This window comes from Callorhinus ursinus, unplaced genomic scaffold (genome assembly GCF_003265705.2).
Source record: "Callorhinus ursinus isolate GAN/ISIS: 27379988/994484 unplaced genomic scaffold, GSC_fseal_2.0 scaffold2, whole genome shotgun sequence".
Classification (NCBI taxonomy): Eukaryota; Metazoa; Chordata; class Mammalia; order Carnivora; family Otariidae; genus Callorhinus; species Callorhinus ursinus.
In genome coordinates, this window is record NW_027397064.1 from 94161449 (window position 1) to 94180910 (window position 19462).

The 19462-nt window shown below is 43.5% G+C and overlaps 1 protein-coding gene across 5 annotated transcripts in view; it reads left to right on the forward strand.

Annotated features, from left to right (window-relative positions):
- The window catches only part of NCKAP5 (NCK associated protein 5), a 965493-nt gene that overhangs the window by 898250 nt on the left and 47781 nt on the right, over positions 1 to 19462 (forward strand). For 4 of the 5 annotated variants that reach the window (XM_073884776.1, XM_073884781.1, XM_073884786.1 and 1 more), the window contains 2 exons: positions 10473 to 10787; positions 13656 to 13792. In XM_073884776.1, the coding sequence (XP_073740877.1) occupies positions 10473 to 10787; positions 13656 to 13792 (452 nt within the window). Of the gene's footprint in view, positions 1 to 10472; positions 10788 to 13655; positions 13793 to 16810; positions 16944 to 19462 lie in introns of all 5 variants that reach the window. The other variant, XM_025857088.2, reaches the window with a different exon arrangement.

Sequence of the window (19462 nt, forward strand, 5' to 3'; positions counted from 1 at the left end):
GTTTAGGGGTGTGAAGACTTGGGCTTTTTCCCTTTCTACATATAATTTAAAAAATCATTGAGACTGATTAAATATAGAGACGAATAGAGAAAAACACCTATGAACTTTAAATTTTTATATTTCTGGAGGCTTTCTTTAAATATCTGTAACTGCAGTAATATGAACAAACTAAAATAATTTGTAATTTTAGAGCATGTAAAAATTTAATATAAAAAAGTTAGGGTAATAATACATAGGCTGCATTATAAACATGCCTAATAAATTCTTATCTGTTGCTAAGTTGATAGATCTGAAGCTCCCCACGCTTCTCTGTTTTTATACACTTCTTGCCAAATCAAACTGTTTTGAATCTCTTCCTGCAGCACCTTACCCCCAATTTATTTTCTTTGCTCCCTTCCCTCAGTTGCTTTATCAAAGCAGATGTTATCCAGGCAGGTGAAATGGAGAGAAGAGGCAGTAGTCCATACAATTCAGAAAACCTGACATGGAGTAAAAAAGATTTGGAGAGATAAAATTACTCATAATAGCCATCTATGTCTATCAGATTCACCAGATAATTGTTTAACTTATCACTTCCTTTTGGCAAGACAGATAGAGATGGAGTGGATGCATGCGAGAGGGTAGATCATTGAACAAATACAAGGATGACCCTTTGGGACAGACATGCTGTACGTCCTCCAAGGGGAAATCGTGACTTACTAATTTGGAAATGTAATCTGGGAACATTGTAAGTCTGTGAACAGAGGAGAATCAGTAAAATCATTTGTTTAGATCCTTAACATTGCCTTTCATAAGCACCAGCCCAAAGTATTTGAAAAGAAGCTACAAACAAATAGCTAAATGGTAATTAGATTGGGAGGAAAAAAGTTGAGGATAGAGTAATTTTGTCATGGATAGAGAATGAGCAAAGATAACAGGAAACAAGATGGAGAGGTAAGTTGACATTTCTTCACATAGAAAAATGGTGCTCATAGATCAGGGCTGGAGCCAGTGTGATTCTACATTTTTATGGTACTCTAGCAAGTTTTGCTACTGAGCGAGTACAGTGTTGTGTTTTATCTTGTTGTTTAAGTTAGAAAAATATCAAAGTAAAAAATACAAGACTTGACATATGGATAGGAGAGTAGTCAAAGGGTAGTCATTGCTTTGTGGGGAGTTGGGAGGGATATGTGTGCGTGCTCATCATCAAGGACTTTTTGACCTAAAGCAACAACTCCCAAAATAAGATGTAGGAGTCTGGGATCCAAGTCTGTTCCTAGATCAGCTGACCAATCCGAACAAGTGCTGGCTATTAAACCACACTGGTCACATTAGACTACTCTTCTGTATCACAGTAAATATTGCATACAAGTCTGGGCATTGTTTTACACGACAAGCGTAGTAGCATAGCATGACATGAAGGAATTATGTGAAGAGCGCAAGATTTTTCAGTCTGGAGGGATAAGAGAATAGAGATCTTATTAACATTTGCAAAATCAAGAAGGGTTCAGAAAGTACATAACGAATCCCAAAATTCTAGACCTAGAGCCACCCTCAGAACCTTAGAAGAGGTTGTTCCAGTATCATTGATAGGAAGAAACACATCTTACAGCAAACTTAAGGAATCCCCCCCCCTTTCAGGGGTTTTAGCAGCTGGATATGTAAATAAATTCAAGAAGTATTTCTGTGAATTCATGGTCTACATGGGCATTTGACACACATTTCTCACCTTTTCCAGTTTATATCCTTAAATCACATCCCAGCACAATATTGTATGTGATGCTACTATCAGACACAGAGTATTTTTTTCATCAGATACCAACCCAACCTAAGGTGGCACATCTTTTATATTGGTTTAAATAACTTGTCCTTCATCTTTACAAACCTTTCATGGTCCGGTTTTTCCTTTTAATTTTTTGTCATGTTACTTCCCTATGATTTTTTCATATTCATTCTCTGTGTAACAGTGTACCAGACCCCCAATATCCAGGTCTTCCTTTATATCAAAGAGAGCACAGGAGACTGGAAAACAAATTTACATTCTTCTGTACACTATTCAAGTCTCAGAAAGCTTAAATCCACTTGGAATTCAAAGACTGAGTATTCTCATGCATTCCAAAGCCATCAAATTGAATTTACTCTTCCCAGAAGGTCATCTTAATGCCACAGCCAAAAGTACCCAGTGGTTGTGAATAAATCGCCAATATAGTCATTTTTGACGACTTTGAGGAAGCCACAGAGTAAACTTAGAATGTATAACCTAGATGTAATTGATGTGGCTTTGGCAACAGGCTTATTTTTTTTAGCTTGTTCCAGCCGTACAGATGAAGAGAAGGATGTGCAAATAAAGAGATCTGTTCTCCCATCTGTGGCTTAAGTTTCTGGTGCCAATACCACACGTAGCTTAAAGATGTTTAAGAACCTGGAGAGAAGTCATACAAAGACTTATTTATATGACCACTTGCATTAGAAGAAAGCATGCCAATTAGTAATATGGCATGGATATTAAGCACCCATACAAACACCCTGTCTGGCTGGTGAGTCATATTGGGTCCTTGGTGCATTTTTTGGCTGAAGCTTGTGATGAAAATGCTCATAGTAAAAAAACCATTTGGATTTTAAAATTTTCTCTTTTCCTAGGATTTATTAGTGTTGAAGAGGAAAAAAAAAATCTGTGGTTACTAAAGTAGTTTATTTGAACCTCTAAGAGAGGGCAGATCACTGCACAGGAGCAAGTACAACTTTTCAGGACAGATGGGCTGTACCTTTGCTAACTGAAAATCATGGCTTACTAATTTGCAAATGTTTCCCGAGAATGTAGTCAGTCTGTGAGCAAAGGAACATCAGTAAACATCATTCATTTAGTCTTTTTAAAAAGCTTTTCAGGGTGCCAGCTCCGAAATGGATTTCTTGAGAGAATGGACTCCATCTTTCCTATGCACGAGGTGGCTTGCCACCCCCTCCAGGTATTTTGCTCCATATTCACAATTGCTTATTGATGATGACAATCAGCTAGCCCCCCAAAAAAATGGTTTCCAAAAGGTAATCGCTTAGGAAATAACCACAAGATAGTTGTTCAGTGAAGTAGACCCCGGTGTTGCAGTAGAATACTAACCATGCAGATGGATGTTTGGTTTACCTTGGGTTCCATGACGGTGTATGTTAGGGCCCCCCACCTTTCCCTGACAACCACTTGGGAAAGCTTCCTGAGCCCCTGCTTTGTCACGAGCACTATGCCAGGCTTATTACAAATGAGCTGTCATTGTACATGCTTAGAATAGTTTTCAAACCCTGTTGACACACAGCCAGCAGCTAGCCACGTGGGTCTTCAAGACTTGTCTTTCCAGCCTGTTCTTTTTGTTTGTTTGTTTGTTTGTTTATTTTTTATTGTTATGTTAATCACCATACATTCCATCATTAGTTTTTGATGTAGTGTTCCATGATTCATTGTTTGTGCATAACACCCAGTGCTCCACGCAGAACGTGCCCTCTTTAATATCCATCACCAGGCTAACCCCTCCCCCCACCCCCCTCCCCTCTAGAACCCTCAGTTTGTTTTTCAGAGTCCATGGTCTCTCATGGTTCGTCTCCCCCTCCGACTTACTCCCCTTCATTCTTCCCCTCTTGCTGTCTACTTCTTTTTCTTTTTTCTTAACATATGTTGCATTATTTGTTTCAGAAGTACAGATCTGTAATTCAACAGTCTTGCACAATTCACAGTGCTCACCATAGCACATACCCTCCCCAATGTCCATCACCCAGCCACCCCATCCCTCCCACCCCCCACCACTCCAGCAACACTCAGTTTGTTTCCTGAGATTAAGAATTCCTCATATCAGTGAGGTCATATGATACATGTCTTTCTCTGATTGACTTATTTCACTCAGCCTAACACCCTCCAGTTCCCTCCACATCGTTGCAAATGGCATGGTTGCATTCCTTTTTATGGCTGCATAATATTCCATTGTGTATATATACCACATCTTCTTTATCCATTCATCTGTCGATGGACATCTTGGCTCTTTCCACAGTTTGGCTATTGTGGACATTCCAGCCTATTCTTTTTTAACTTCCTTCTTTTGAATATTCAGAGTAATTTAGAACTCAAGTCAGGTTTTCTCAAGCCTTTCCTATCTAATGATCTCTTTGGACAAATACGTTACCACCACCCGGAGCTGGTGTTTACAAATTCAAGCAATCACAGATTTGTGCGATAGGATCTGTGAGAAAAAGTTTGAGACACTTTAATCCGTAGAAGAGAAGGCTGAGGGGAAAATCAGCAGCATTTCCCAAACACTCAAAAATCATTGCTAATTCAGATTCCACCAACTTGGAAATTTATATTAATTGAAACAGTGCTGGAAATAAACTTTCCCCTTTGCAGCTATTTTTAAAGATAACAGTACTATGTGTGAAGAAATAATATAAAACAAGTTTGGAACAATCCACTTGAGAGAACAAATTGTTTTAAAAGAGAGAAACTCACTGTTTTGCATAAATCCATGTAAGATGTGACCAAATAATCTCATCTACTCACTACAAATGGCCCCCGGGAACTGGACTCTGTAAGAACTTAGTTCTTCCACTACTGTGGGCACTGATGTGAAGTGGGGATGCCAGCACTCAGCATGGCATTGAGAATCCCCGAGGACGAGGGCCAGGGTGATGGTGCCATTCTGGCTGCTTCTAGACCTGAGACCTTCTGGCCAGTGATGCTTTGCAGGAAGTGGGTCGTGGGCAGGAAGACTGAGAAAGACACCAAAACACCATTCCAGGAGATGTCCTCGTCTTGGTCCCAGACCAGTGCTGTCAGGGCTTGGAAGTATTAAGAAATTGGTCCTTAAAATATTCAATAATTCTGAATGATCTTATCCCTCCAGCTATCTGAAATAATGAAGTCTGAGACCAGACGTGAAAAACAGCTCTACAGAAGAAGGAAGTCAGCTCTTTTCTTTTGTTGCCAGAGTCAGAACAAAAGGCAGCAGATTGGGATTTCAAAAGGAAAGCTTCATATTCACTTTGATTTCAGGAAGCATTTTCTAAAGACTGGAGCTGGTTTTTTCTCCACCTGTTCTCTTCATTATACTCAGTGAGAACTAACTATGTGTCAGGCGCTGTGCTGAGCATTCGTGATGGAGAGTAAATCAGTTCCTCGACCAGCCTGCAGTTATGATCAGTTCTGTCAGCACATAATCACCATATTGTTGAAAAAGGACAATATAGAATCAGGAATGGACTTATATGGGAATATCGAGGAGATAAATAAAATCCAGTCTGGCCCCAGGATGCCTACAGTCTAAGAACATTTGTTTAGAGAATTGTGCTGTTTTTGAATGATAGCTGTGTGTCTATTCCAGGCATCATGCTATGTTTATTAGGTGCTATGTTTCTAGTCCTCAAAGCACCCCCAGGATGAAGGCTGCATGCTCTAATTTTCAGATGAGGAAACTAAAACCGCCTGCCGAGACCCCTGGTACAGGGAGCATAAGTGCTAAAGCTCATTGGCAAACTGAGTGGGGATTTTTATACTGTGCACCCTAAGTTAACAGTTGACAAATCCCCAGTGGAAATGCTTCTCCGAAACTTCTTTTTTTTAAAGATTTTATCTATTTATTTGACAGAGAGAGACACAGAGAGAGAGGGAACACAAACAGAGGGAGAAACAGGCTTCCCACCGAGCAGGGAGCCCGGTGCGGGGCTCGATCCATCATGCCCTGAGCCGAAGGCAGACGCTTAAGGACTGAGCCACCCAGGCGCCCCTCTCCAGAACTTCTTTTCTGCCACCATCCCATGCAAAACCTCACCCTTTTTGGCTACTGACCCACTCCTGGGCTGCTCGTCTCCCTCTTAGGCACAATAACTTCCCTCTGTACTGAAGCTTCAAGGCCAGACAATATTCCTCATCCAAGCACTCTGAGAATTTTCCCAAAGAAGGAGGGCCTAGAAATTTCTGTATCAATTTCTAAGAGACCATGAAAGTATCCATCTCCTTGCCTGCTGGAGATCTGCAAAGTGATGCATGTGAGGTGTGAGTAAAAGATCCTGAGTCCATCCTATAAGAAAGAGATTCCCTGCCATTCTGCTGCTGATGCCCTGAATGGATCCCAGGGGCGGGTGCTAGGATGTGGAGCCCTCGGCTCTCAAGTAACCAGCGTTTGCCTCAGTGAGCTGCATATTTTCTATGTGTGCCATGACTTTAAAGGACTGGGAAGCACTGCTATGAGTCATCCAATGAAATGTCTAGGGCTTGTCGGTGCCAATAAGTGAGAGAACGTAACCTTGAGGGAGTGAGAGAGAGGGAGAGAGAGAGAAGGCAAATGGGACAATGAGAAGTAGGTGGGAGGACTGACCAGGGTCAGAGATGTGTTTGGTGACCTTGGAAGAATGAGACCCGGTGGTCCATCCAGAGACCCAACCCTGGAACTCATTAGCAAGGCCCTGTTGGCAGCTATTCTCATGGCCACAAATGTGAACTTATACTTGTCGAGATCAAGACTGGCAATTCATTCGAGATGCAAGGTCAGCTTGCCACTTTGAACTTTGTTCCTATCACAGCCATTTAATTATTTTGTGAGTTCTTAGAATTCTCTGAGGAAAAAATAAAGCTGGCTTCAGAAGTACAATATCTAACACTTTTTCAGGTTACAATATTTTTATGAACTGTGAGAAACTTACAGCACCTTAAAGAAACTACATAAAGGGGCGCCTGGGTGGCTCAGATGGTTAAGCGTCTGCCTCCGGCTCAGGTCATGATCCCAGGGCTCTGGGATCGAGTCCCGCATTGGGCTCCCTGCTCCTTGGGAGCCTGCTTCTCCCTCTGCCTCTCTCAATCTCTCTCTGTCTCTCATGAAAAAATAAATAAAATCTTAAAAAAAAAAAAGAAACTACATAAAGAAGGTGTCAGCATTTTCAATATAAACTCCATTTCCAAAGGTTTATGCAATCTGGAGAAATTTGCTTGAGGGTGAAACTTGGCATATGGCGCCTGAGTCCCTGACTGTCTACATCTCATTTCATAGGTACTTACAAATGAGTTCTTCAAATTCACTACATTTGGCACCTGTAATTTTTAGAAATAAAAGAATGGCTTTAATAGCAGGTGGTTTGTGAGTTTAGTGTTAAGAGCACAGAGTTCTCAGAACTCAGGAATACCAAAAGTCCTGTTTTATAGAATCTGGTAGGACAATATTATAAAAGGAAAGAAGGGGAAGGAAAATAATTTAAGGGGACAGAAATCAGAAAGTGTCAGTATTTTCAGAAGGGGACTGTCCTTGGCCTGCCTTCATCATTTTTCCTACCCTACACCTCTCCTCGCCTTACTTCCTACCTTGTATTATAGACTAAGCCAGCACATACAGGGCTTTGGGGGCTGGGACTTTTCCCCCAGAAAATCACTGAAGAGGCAGCCAAGAATCTCATTTTGCTTTTTGAGTCTTCATTTGAGGGGACTGGATTCAGAGCTCTCTGAGCCATCAAATACTTGGAGGGGAAAGAGTTCTTAGACAAAGCCAGAAAAACTGCCCTTGGAGGCAATGCCTAGCATCTAGTCCAGAGAGCTGCGATTAATGCCAGAGAACCTTGGCATGGAAGTCTACGGATCAATTGAAGAAGGCAGAGGGAAGCGATACTGAGCAATCATGGTCCTCAGAAGCCATGCAGATCAGGATGTGCAGGCATCCTGCATGGGGGCAGCAACCATGCAAATACAGGGAACATTAACAGGAGACTCACACCTCAGGTTGGGGCGCATGGGAGCCAGCTAGAATTCAGGCGCCTGCTCCAATTCCAAAGGAGAAGCTGAGTGCCTTGCCTAGGAACAGGATGGGGGGGTGGGCATTCTGTGAGCTTTCTGTTTCACAATGCTGCCTCAATGGCTATTAACTGAGTGGACCCCACTTCTGGGTTTATCTGTACTTTTGGGAAGGATCAGGATAGTTTGATGGTTAAGAGCCTGGTCTTTGTAGTTAAGCCTGACTGGATTCAAATCCAAGCTCTTTATCTATACAGCGCATGGCCTTGGGCAAGTTACTTAATGCTTTTGAGCTAGGGTTCCTCATTTGTAGATGGTGATGATCGTTCTTACTTTATAAGGTCGTGAAGATGAAGCCATAACTCCAAGAAAGGAGTGAAGTCCTAGTGGCTGCAATAAGCAGCCAAACTTGATGATTCGTGTCCACAAAAGGGAAAGAGCTCCCCATGTCTTATCCTGGTGAGCACGCTTTAGTTGGGGGCTACGCTATCCTGAAGGTGCTGGGAGTAAGTTAGCACGGGAGGCAGCCTGGGGCATGTGGGGTCTAACACATCTCAGCTGTTACAGCCTGAGTCAGCTTCCCGTTGCCAAACACTGGGTCAGTTCTGATGAAGACCCACTTGCTCCTGGATGAGACCAAAGTACTTCAGCCTCTTAGAATTGCTCCAAGTACAACACATGGACATGCTAACTCTGAGGGGTTTTATATTTCTAGGCTAAAATGAAGAAAAGACTTTGAAATCTGAATAGCAGGGTCCTTCCTTTGGAACTTTCCCGGCAGTGCCTCCCCATGCAAAGAGCTGCTCCTTTCTCAAAAAGGCCCTTCTGTAACAATCAGGTACCCTTAATTGAGGAGGAAATGAATAGAGAAGATAATGAACCATCTTTGAAGCTGGTTGAGAGTAAAGCTGGCCTGGTGGAGGCCTTGAAATGAATGGAGCTAAGGCTTGGCCCTCATGATCCTGAAAAAGAAAAGCCCACCCCAGGCCATCACCATATGAATCAGCCCCCACCCCCCACCCACCCCGCAGTCCCAGACCAGAGTCTGAGATCCCATGGTGTAGGCGGCGGCTAAATAAGAGAGGGTATCTGCATCTTCCCACTCAATACCCCTTTGAAAATGGAAGCTTCTTCTTTGATAGGGACTTCGTCTCCCTAGTGCCTCCAAAACCAGCACCAAACCTACTAGAACCTGTAAGAGCAAAGTCTGTCTGCAGCCCTATCCCCCCCACACACCTTTTTTTTTACCTTAGTACTAGGAAATTCCCAGAATTCTACTACTCACTTGCAGCAAAGCAGTTTTGCGGAAGAGGGTAGGGAATGGACAGGTTCGGGAATTCTGATACAAATTGCTCAGCACCAAATGAGATTGTGTAAGGAAGGCAGTTACGGATAAACTATCCACCTACCAGGTACCTGCTAACATCTGATAAATATGCTAAACATAGTGCGTATGTCACTGTTCATTATTTAACTCTTTCAGCTGCCTTTCACAGTGCGTTCAGTAGCGTTCTAAATTCTAGAGATTGGATGGCGAACATATTTCTATCCTCACAGCTATCCCATAAGGAACCTGAGACCTACAGAGGTTGAGAATCCTGTGTCGGGGTTCGTACAATAGCTATTGGCAGCTCCCACTTTCCAAGCCATTGTTCCATAAAGCACCACTAAAATGTTGGCTGTTGAGCCTCTTGATGCAAAGATTATGCCATATTCTGTTATATTCGCCACCATGCCCAACAGGGTACTAAGTCTTACTTAGTCTTAGAACCATAAGATGCTGATACAAACTTTACCAAGGATGTTTTATTCTAGGATTATCATATAAACAGGAGACTTTGGGGGTGACAAGCCAATCTTGGAAGTTGTCTCCTTGGCTTGGATAAACCATACCACCATTTCAGAAATCAAATATGCAATAATTTTTGCAGATATTGTATTTTTGTCTGTATTTAGCGTTTCTTAAAGATGAGATGCAGCAGAATATGTTACACATTGTGGTGAAATCAACTCGATTTGTTTTAGGGATATCTGGGAGTGACGAGAAATCCAGCAGGTACTGATGGGTTGTGTCACTGCGTGAAGTGAGAGGGAAAGAGGCAGTGGCTCTATAGTCTTCTCAATAAATTGACTTCAAATGGCAGTTGGGTCAAATGAAACCCCACATGATAAAGTGATAGTATCATGGGTAAGGGACCTTTTGGGATGACCTTATAGCGTGTGAATTACTTGCCCTTGCAGTTAAATTGAGAGGCCAGAGACTTAGTTGACTGTCAAGTGGATGATAATTCATGTAATAGATGCATAATTACCTTTGTTAGGACATCACTTCAATGTGTTATGTGTGCTCATTACTCATCGTATTTCGGTTAATAAATTTCACCTAACTGGTCAAAGTCATATGATTCCCAATTGAAATAATGGTGACCAAAAACAATTTTTGGTCTCTAATGACTGTTTTTGTTTCTTTTTTCTGTAATAACTCTAGAGAGCCATCCAGGGCATAAGTACATGTGATTCTTAATGCCAGTAATGGCTGCCTTACCTCATATTATGTGAAGGGAATATTTCCACGTTCAACTAAATGTCTGTTTGATGCCACTCCCTGGAAATTTACTACCCCATTAATAGTATTTCTTCCTTCTAGATATCCCCCTTCCTCCAGATCAGATACAAATCCTCACGATCATTTTTATCCTTTCATGTGAGCCTTCTCTAATCCTCACTATGTTATTCTGTCTAGAATCCAATTGCCTGATGAGGACACTGGACAGTGGGATTGGAACCTTCCCACTCCCAGACTCGGGAAATCGCTCCACAGGGCGGTACATATGCCACCCAGACTCCCCAGAGGACACTGAGCCCAGCCTGTCTCTCCAGCCAGCACTTTGTGCAGCTTCTTCCATCAGAGCTCAGACCCTTGAACGAGAAGTGCCTTCCTCTGCAGACAGCCATGCCTCTGCAGATAACACCATCGTTCATTCCACATCGGACCCCATCATGACCGCCAGGGGGATGCGGCCTCTTGAAAGTCGCCTCCCCAAACCAGCCTCCTCAGGTAAAATGCCTATGACCGTCCAAATTAGATTGTTTCCACACCAAAATAATGCACTTGCTGACAAAAAATGGAAAACAGGCAGCAGAAGAGATTTCCACCAAGAGGTCAGTCAGTGAACTCTGCCTGATGGGAATGTAGATGCGTGAAAATCCCTGTACGTCCTCAAACAAAAAGTAAAAAGACGTGTGTTAAACATCATCTACTCTTAGTATTACAGCACGGGATATACACACACGTAAAGGAAACAAGCACGTAAGCACAGGTATATGGACATATATATTGATGAAGAAAAAAAACCGCACAACATGCACATAGGATTTTATCTTTTAAAACCTAACTCTGAATATAGACCAGTTTAGGCCCGAGACATAAATTTAGCTGAAATGTTGTTTGCCCTCTAACCAGCAATGTAGGTCTTCTGACATGTTCCTATCCTGCTCAAATATATTTATGTGTTGAACTATAAAAAACTTAGTTTGATATATCAGCCGTAGGTTGTGCATTAAATGCAATAGAGTGGAATGAGCCCCCTCGCTGAGATGCACCACCCTTCATCACAGTCAATTGAAACAAGCTTCCATGATTAAAGATAGGACTAGGCTAAGGGTCAGAGTTTTTTCATTGTTTCCTCCAGATTGAAAATATTTATTGCAACACAGGATGACACTAAATAATTTTTAACTTGCGTAGCTTATGTTGCATTTATGACATGCATAAGCATCTGAACTAGAACTCTAAAGACTCTCTTTTATGATTTGATGACTAGAAAGGAGCCACAAGTAGAAATTATACTGTCGGCTTTTGAGAAATTAGAAAAAAAGACTTTTAATTAAATATCTTCAAATAAATGTGATTGAGCTGTTCTCACGGCTGAGTTCTTCATACAATAATACCAACTACCATGAATGTTTCATCACAAACTTCTGCTCATTCCAAGCCAAGGCTACATTTTAGAAGGCTGTAATGCATATTATTTTTTAAATAAATGCATTGTTAATTAATGACACAGCCTCCAGAGATTCAGGGGCGAAATCTTAGTTATAGATTATGTGCTCCATGCTTGAATAGTCACATGTGTGACCTCAATTCAGCGGCGGGCTGCTGAGTAGACTTCATGATTAAACACTGTCATTATAACAAATTGAATAGAAACCACAAGCCTTGAATTGCTTCATAAGAAGGCGATTGGAAGGAGATTGTTCTGATCTTGCTGCTAATATTCACCACACTGGTTTTGGAGGTTTGTGTCTTAATTAAATTGTCATGAAGGGATGTAAAAAAAAAAAAAAAAAAAGGAGTATACGGTAGAGAGTGAGGTCAACAGAACCACAGGGTATAGTTTTGTCCCCAACCCCGCAGCTTCCAATCTGCCAAAGGATAGCATCACTGTGGTCCAGACGCAGGTCCGCCTTTCCAAGTCTGCTCTTTTCTCTGTGGCCAACAGCGACTCACTGGAAAAATCAGGGAATGGAGGAATGGCCGGAACAAAAGGAAAGGTCACTCCTGCTTAGAGGAGTCCCTTCCTGTTTCATGCATGTATTTCAATTTTTTCACTTATCTGCATAATCAAAAATAGAAGTAACTGTACCAGTCTCACAGTGCTGGTGAAAATACAGTGACTTCGCTTCTGCTCACAAGCAAAATGCTGTTGAGAGGCTCTCACTGCACGTCCTGTTGGTAATCACTGAGAATAGAGGATAATAACAGCGATTCTCCTTTCTGGCAGGAGGAAGGAATTCACTCTGCAGGTTAATCTACTATTAAGGGTAAGGGGGGAACTTTCTTTAATCATTCCCTGCTAATTACACCCTTGCTACTCAGGGTGTGATCCGTAGGCTAGCATCATCAGGATGGCCTGGGAGCTTTTCGGAAATGCAAAATCTCAGACCTGCACTCTAGACCTTCTGATTCAGACACTGCAATTTAACAAAAGCTCAGCTGCTGCATAGGCACATAAAAGCTTGAGAGTACTGCCCCGAAAGATCTTTAAGAGCACAGTTGCCCAGGGCACATTCCGAGTGCATTGGAAATGACCATAATGGGTATTCTAGGAAAATAAGGGTTCCCTGTCCAAGTATGTTTGGGAAGGGCTTCTTCTTCTTCTTCTTCTTTTTTTTTTTTTTTAATTTTTCACTTTATTATCACAAGTTAAGCTCAAAAGAAGCATGGGGAGGGCGCCTGGGTGGCTCAGTTGGTTAAGCGACTGCCTTCGGCTCAGGTCATGATCCTGGAGTCCCGGGATCGAGTCCCACATCGGGCTCCCTGCTCGGCGGGGAGTCTGCTTCTCCCTCTGACCCTCCCCCCTCTCATGTGCGCTCTCTGTCTCTGTCTCTCACTCTCTCAAAATAAATGAATAAATCTTAAAAAAAAAAAAAAAGCATGGGGGAAAGATCTGCTTTTGAAATCAGGCAAGCTAACATTCTCAAAATATACTTATACTCTAAATATGAATCCTCAAAAAAGATCTGGAAAAGACTTTTCTCTCTAAATTTATAGTATTGTCTTCAGAATAGGGCATATTATATAGGGCTTCCAGTTCTAATCCTTTCTTTGGACATTATGACAATTTTCAATAGCACAATGGAGGCTCCGAGAAGTGCTCCCCAAAAGGAAACCTGTTTATTATTTGATGCTTAACACTATTTGAGGAGTAATCGGTGTTTCCCAAAGGGTTTGCTCACTGACCCCTTCCTAACATGAAAAGTCTATCAACATTTTGTGGAAAAGTTTGCCTTCGGTGGGATACCCAGCTTTGACTGTATTTGGACTTTTTTTTATTATTTTTTAATGTCTCCCTCACTCCCCTCCCTAAACTTGTAAAGAGTGAAAGGAAGCAGATTGTGACTTCATGTACATTTCCTCATTTAGGAAAAATCAATTCCCCAAAGCAGAATGAAGCAGAGCCAAGGCCCCAGACCTGCTCGTCATTTGAATATGCTGAAAACACAATCGCAAGCGAGCAGCTTCCAGACTGGGGGGTCGAAGACCCCACGGCTGAGACCCAGGTAAGGGGGGTGGCTGACAGGAGGGTACCCTCCACCTGTTGCTCCTGATGGTGAAAAATGACCTCCTTAAACCTTTTCACGAAAGATACAGTTTTTGAAGCAAATTTGTCATTCGCTCAGTGAATAAAAACAAAAGCCCAAGGCTCACCTTCTTCCCTGCATTGTTAAGGAACACCATGGGTCGCTGGGAGGAATTGAAATGCTTCCACAAATCTGTCCCTAGATTCTTGAGGCATGGATGCTCTGCCCAGATTAGATGTTACAGAATGGGCACTCACTTTCCCAAGCCATAAGAGCACGATTGAGAATGATTTAATGATACTTCTTCATTATCTTATTCTTACTTTAACCTTTATACCTCGTTCCTATGAGACAGGTAAAGGAGGTATAATTATACCCCAGAGTGGTCACATGACTTCCCAGTGTCAGTGAGACCTGCATCTCTTCAGCCTCTACCGCTTTTGCTATGAGATCTTCATCCACCCTGACGTGGCAGACATAGGCTTCCTGACATGTGATTGGACCTAGGAAGTTGTTCATGGCTCAGGGACATTTCTATCATCCCTCGGGGTTACTTGGTATTCCCTCCTGAGTTTCCTCCTATTTACCCCTCCCAGCTAGTTACCTAGGGCCATATTCAGCCTGTTCACTATTTCCCAACTTGTCCCGGGTGGGCCCCCTTCAGGGTCTTTCTTGGCACCTGGCAGTGAGAAGGGAGGGAAGAAGAACATACGGATCAATTACCAGAGCTTCCCCACCCTTCCTTAACTCTTCTCACTCCTGCTGCCTTTGTCTCTTCCAATCTTGGCCTTAGAAGCCCCAGTTGCTATTTCTACTAGAGTTTCTACCAAGTATGATGAGAAAATAACCAGATTAGCCCGCATCCGGGATCACCCACAACCAGTGGGGCCGAACCTTCTTTCAGCCTTTAGCATCTCAGTATGGAGCGATAGACAAGTAGGGAAAGAAATTATCGAGGCCCACAGCCTCAATTTACAGCAGACAACACAACTCCAGAGAGATGCTGGACCATATTCAGGGTCCTTACTCAGGAGTCGGGACTAGAACTCAGCCCTCTGAATTCCGCGCCTGACACTCAGAATGGCAGCCTCTATAAACAGGAGCCTAAGAGGCAAAAGAGCAAACCAGTATAGTCTATCAGGCCTTAATTTAGGCATAAAAATGTTAAGACTCCTCCAAAGCAGTGGTTCCCAAACATGAGTGGACATCAGAACCACCCAGAGGGCTACACATCCATGCATGCCATGTCCGATTTTGTACTGATGAGTTGACGTCCAAACATTTCTAACAAATTCTCAGGTGATGCCAGTGCTGCTGGGCCATGGAAAATACTTTGAGAAGCACTGTTCAAAGGACTGTATGCTTGCTTTAGGAACTGGAGAGTTGAGAAAACCCTAAAGACACCCAGAGTCAGAGGGGAAATCATTCAAAAACAACAGGTCATGACCGTGGCAAAGGGGGTCAGGCAAATCCAAGAAAGTGAAAATAATAATAATAACAACAACAACAGCTGAATGCTGGCCAGGTGAGAGCTGTTCCACTCCACGTAATGGCAAGACACTCCTCACCCAACATACACGCCCAGCAGCAAAGACCTCTCTCTGGGGTTCTCTCCCTCATCATCCTGCCCCACCTCTGCCCACGGGAAAGCTCACTCTCATTTGAGAGGATCACCGCTGTGGCTTGGAACTTAGAAGCCTGCTTTGCTGACGGCCAGGGGGAGAAAGTTGGAAGCAAAAGTTAGCTTACATTTCTAGCACCCAGCACAGTGCCTGGTTCCGTTAATGTTTGTTGAATGGAGGGGTGAAAAAAATTCATCTCCTACTGCAGAAAATGTCGCTGGGGCCGTACTGGAACTCTAGACGTGGGGCTCCCCAAGCACCCCAGCCTGGAGACTCCTCATCCTTCATGGACATCATCCTTGCTGGACTACCAGTATCCCGTGTATTGAACTCGGTACCCCCAGAGCCTAGCACTCCTCTTAGCAGAGAATAGGCACTCGATAAGCATTTGTTGAATGGGTGAATGGATGAGTCAACGAATAAAGGAATAAAGAACTACATAGCTCCTTGAACGTATAACTCCAGATGAGGGGGTTTACATCCTAAAATGTGTTTTTATAATTTCCAACCGAATGACACCCTCCCGAACAGACTTGAGAGGCTCATCCCCTATACATCTGTACCTGAACTGTCTGGGATGGCTGGGGAATAATAAGCTCTAACAGGGTAGCCTACAAACCTAAAAGACGTTCTTTTATAATTTTATACACAGAATTGCAATCTTAGTTCTAGTATTCTGATTCTGTGCCCAGAGTTGGGGTGGGGACTGTTTATACAGCATCAACCACCTCAGCAATTCCTGACAGGACTTGATTGCCACACCAGTGATGACTCGAGGGTCAGGCTGTGTGTACCTGTGAGCAAGAGGGGAGACGGAATCCCTCAACCCATGAACTTTCAGTTGATTCGAGGAGTATTATTGGGTTAGCAATTGCGTACTTTCCTAAAGGCTCCTGTCCTTTCAAGGGATGGAAGGAAATCGTAAATTAGGCAAGCATTTCTTCTTTTGTCCTTAAGGTTGATTCTTTCCATACTCTCTGATACTTGAAAGCCAGTGATGAGATCAGTTAAACAAATAAGCCATTAGGCTTGGAACAGCAGCTCATAATAGGCACTTGAGAAAAATAAGACCCCATAAAGAAGTGTACAAAATGCAGAGGAGGTAGCTGTGAGGACTTTCCTGTACCTGGGACAATGGCAGAGTGGTCAATGGCTTCATTAGCGCAGCCCTGCTTCTACAGCTCCGGTAATTGAGTAGACTGGGCCAGCTCCGTGAGACCAGGAAAAGCAGAGTTGTTCTCGGGGGTGGCGCAGTGGAATGGAATTCGGCGCGCCCAGTAATGGCCCGCGATGAACCGTGTCCCATCCTCTCAGGATGTTCTGCCCCATTTCGACTTGCGTGAATAATCTTAACGGTCTCGTATTACTTATTTAGGACAAGGTACCCAGAATGTGTGCGTACTCTGCTGGTGGTGGCAGTGATAGTGACAGTGACCTGGACTATGGAAATAATGGTTTTGGAGCTGGAAGGGGCAAGTTAGTGAAAGCAAGGAAGAACGCCACCCAAGGTAACTTAACTGGACACCTGGACATCCGGGGCTCCTCTCTCTCCTGGAAGCCGCTGATTTTGCCTTTCACTGTACTCTGCCTCCACCCCCACCCTTGACTTTACATCTTAGCCCCACATCTCTCCTGAGATCTAATTTTCTGGTGTGTACAGAAGATTGTCTATGCGCATCAATTTGTTTCCTGGTATAATCTTCATGACATCTCAGTGCAGTCTGTAAGGATTTTATTTCCAAATCTGGCATCTCCCAAAAAGTCTCCAATTGAGTTATCTCAGTAATGAAGGAATGATTAGAAAGATAACTTTGTTCTTAATTACATCTTCTGGCAAGTTAAATCATCCATTGAGCCATGGATGGAGTCTTCCAGGCTTTTTGCTAATATCGTGCTGTGTAGCTCTGCACCTGTGAGCCATGCCGTTATGAACAGGTCTGTTTATGAAGTTCAAACTCGCTCACTGTATTTTCTTTTTGAATCAGAATTGGCAGCAGAAGAACCGTCATCCCGAGGCATTTAAAAATGTGTATTTTCAGATGGCTTTTCTTTACAGCTACAGGAGGACAGATGAACCCCTGATACAAAATGGGATCTGGGGTCTACTTTCCTTCTAATCTACTCTGGATTGTCAGAAATATTTCAGTGATGCAATGGAGAATCATTTTGTTCAGGCTAATCGACTTTTTTTCAAATACTAATTTAGCACTTATATGATGAAAATATGACTTTGTTTTTTTTTTTTTAAACAAGACTGATAAATTGCTTTAGGGAAAACGTACCAACCATGTGTGTTTACAGTTTTCCAAGAGTCCTGGCATTGGGACATATGGGGGTAAGAAGAGCCATTAGCCAGAGCCCCCACTTTGTTCCTTGCTTCCTACAAGTTATCAGAGAAGCGGGACCAATGGTGAAACAATACAAAGGCTTACCAAGAAGAAAGTGATAAATACCCTTGGCATTGTAGTTAGGTTGGTGTCCCCATTGGCTCTCTGTGGTTTGTCGGTGCCCCTCTGGTTGTGGCAAAGAAAGGGGGAGGGGAGGTCATCGTCACAGGACCGCCCAGCGAAGACACCTAGGGCCAGGCCAGTTGTTGGTCCAGTTCTTCCCTTGAATTTATTGTGGGTCCACAGTGGCTAATTTCACCTCATTGACCTTCAGCTGCTCCATCCAAGAGGGATTTCCAGGGCGCCTTCCAGCTCTAAAACTCCATTTATTTATTGAACAAATATTTTTGGCAAGCCTCCTCTGGGCCAGCTTTCCCAGCGGTGAGTAACTAGACAGAATTCCCTGCTGGAGAGTAAACAACAGATATGATTAACTAGTAAATGTCTATCATTTGTTGAAAAGAGACGAGTGCTGTGGAAAAGACAAGGGGCAGCAGGGTAGGGTATGGGAGGGCAGGACTGCTGCTGGGGGGGGCGGGGTTAACATTTAAAAAAGTGCTCTTACCAAGTCTCACTGAGAAGGTGGTGTTTGAGATCAGAAGGAGGAGAGGGAGTGACCCGGGAGGATATCTGGGGGAAGAGCATGCTCAGCGGAGGGAACAGCCAGAGCAGAAGCCTGGAGGCAGGAGCAGCAGGACGCCAGTGTGGCTGTGACCAGAGCAGTTTGGAAGGGAGGGGAGGGCAGATGAGGTCGGACAGGTAGAAGGAGCCGGAGCTCATAAGGGCTCGCTTGCCATTCCGAGGACTTTGCTACACAGGCATGGGGGCCTTGGGATGACTTTGAGCAGAGAAGAGGCATAACCTAAGATGTTCCCAAAGGATCTCTCTGGCTCCCATGTTGTAAAAGACTGAAGGAGCCAGATCAGCCCCAAGGCTATTGTAGCCACCCAGGCAAGAGATATTTAGTGGCTGGGGCAGGATGGTCTCTGTGAAAGGAGTGAGCAGCACAGGCCAGTACCAGAGCCATGAGCCACATGTGGCCCATAAGCACTTGAAATGTGGCTAGTACAAGCAAGGAACAGAATTTTTAAATTTCATTTTCTCTGTTTTCTTAAGAGTTCTCACTTGGTCCATTTTCTTTTTTCCCTATTATGTTTTTATCTTAATTGAGTTCAACTTAAATATCAATAGCCACATGCAACATATACAACAGGGAGTGAGAATGGTCTGATTCCAGATCTAATTAAAAAGACAACACAACTTATTGACAGGTTAGAGGGTGGGGGTAAAGGAAATAGCAGAGTCTAGGGTGGCTCCAAGGTTCAGGTCCTGGAAGGGACAGTGCTCTGCTGACTGAGATGGGGAAGGCTGAGGATGGAGCTGGGGGAAACGTCTTGGACGTGCTCAGTGTGAGCTGCCTGTGGGGCAGGTGGAAATGTGGAGTAGGCATGGGCTGTGGGCGTCTGGAGCTCAGCAGATCAGGTCTGGTCTGGAAATGTAACTTTGAGTGTCAGCATGTAGAGGGTCCAGATGTGGTCAGGAGGGGAGGGAGTGTTGATAGAGAGAGAATCCCATCCTCCTGAGTTTACAGGTCAGGGAGAAAAGAAAGAGCCAGCAAAGGAGGAGCCAGCAGGAAGGGA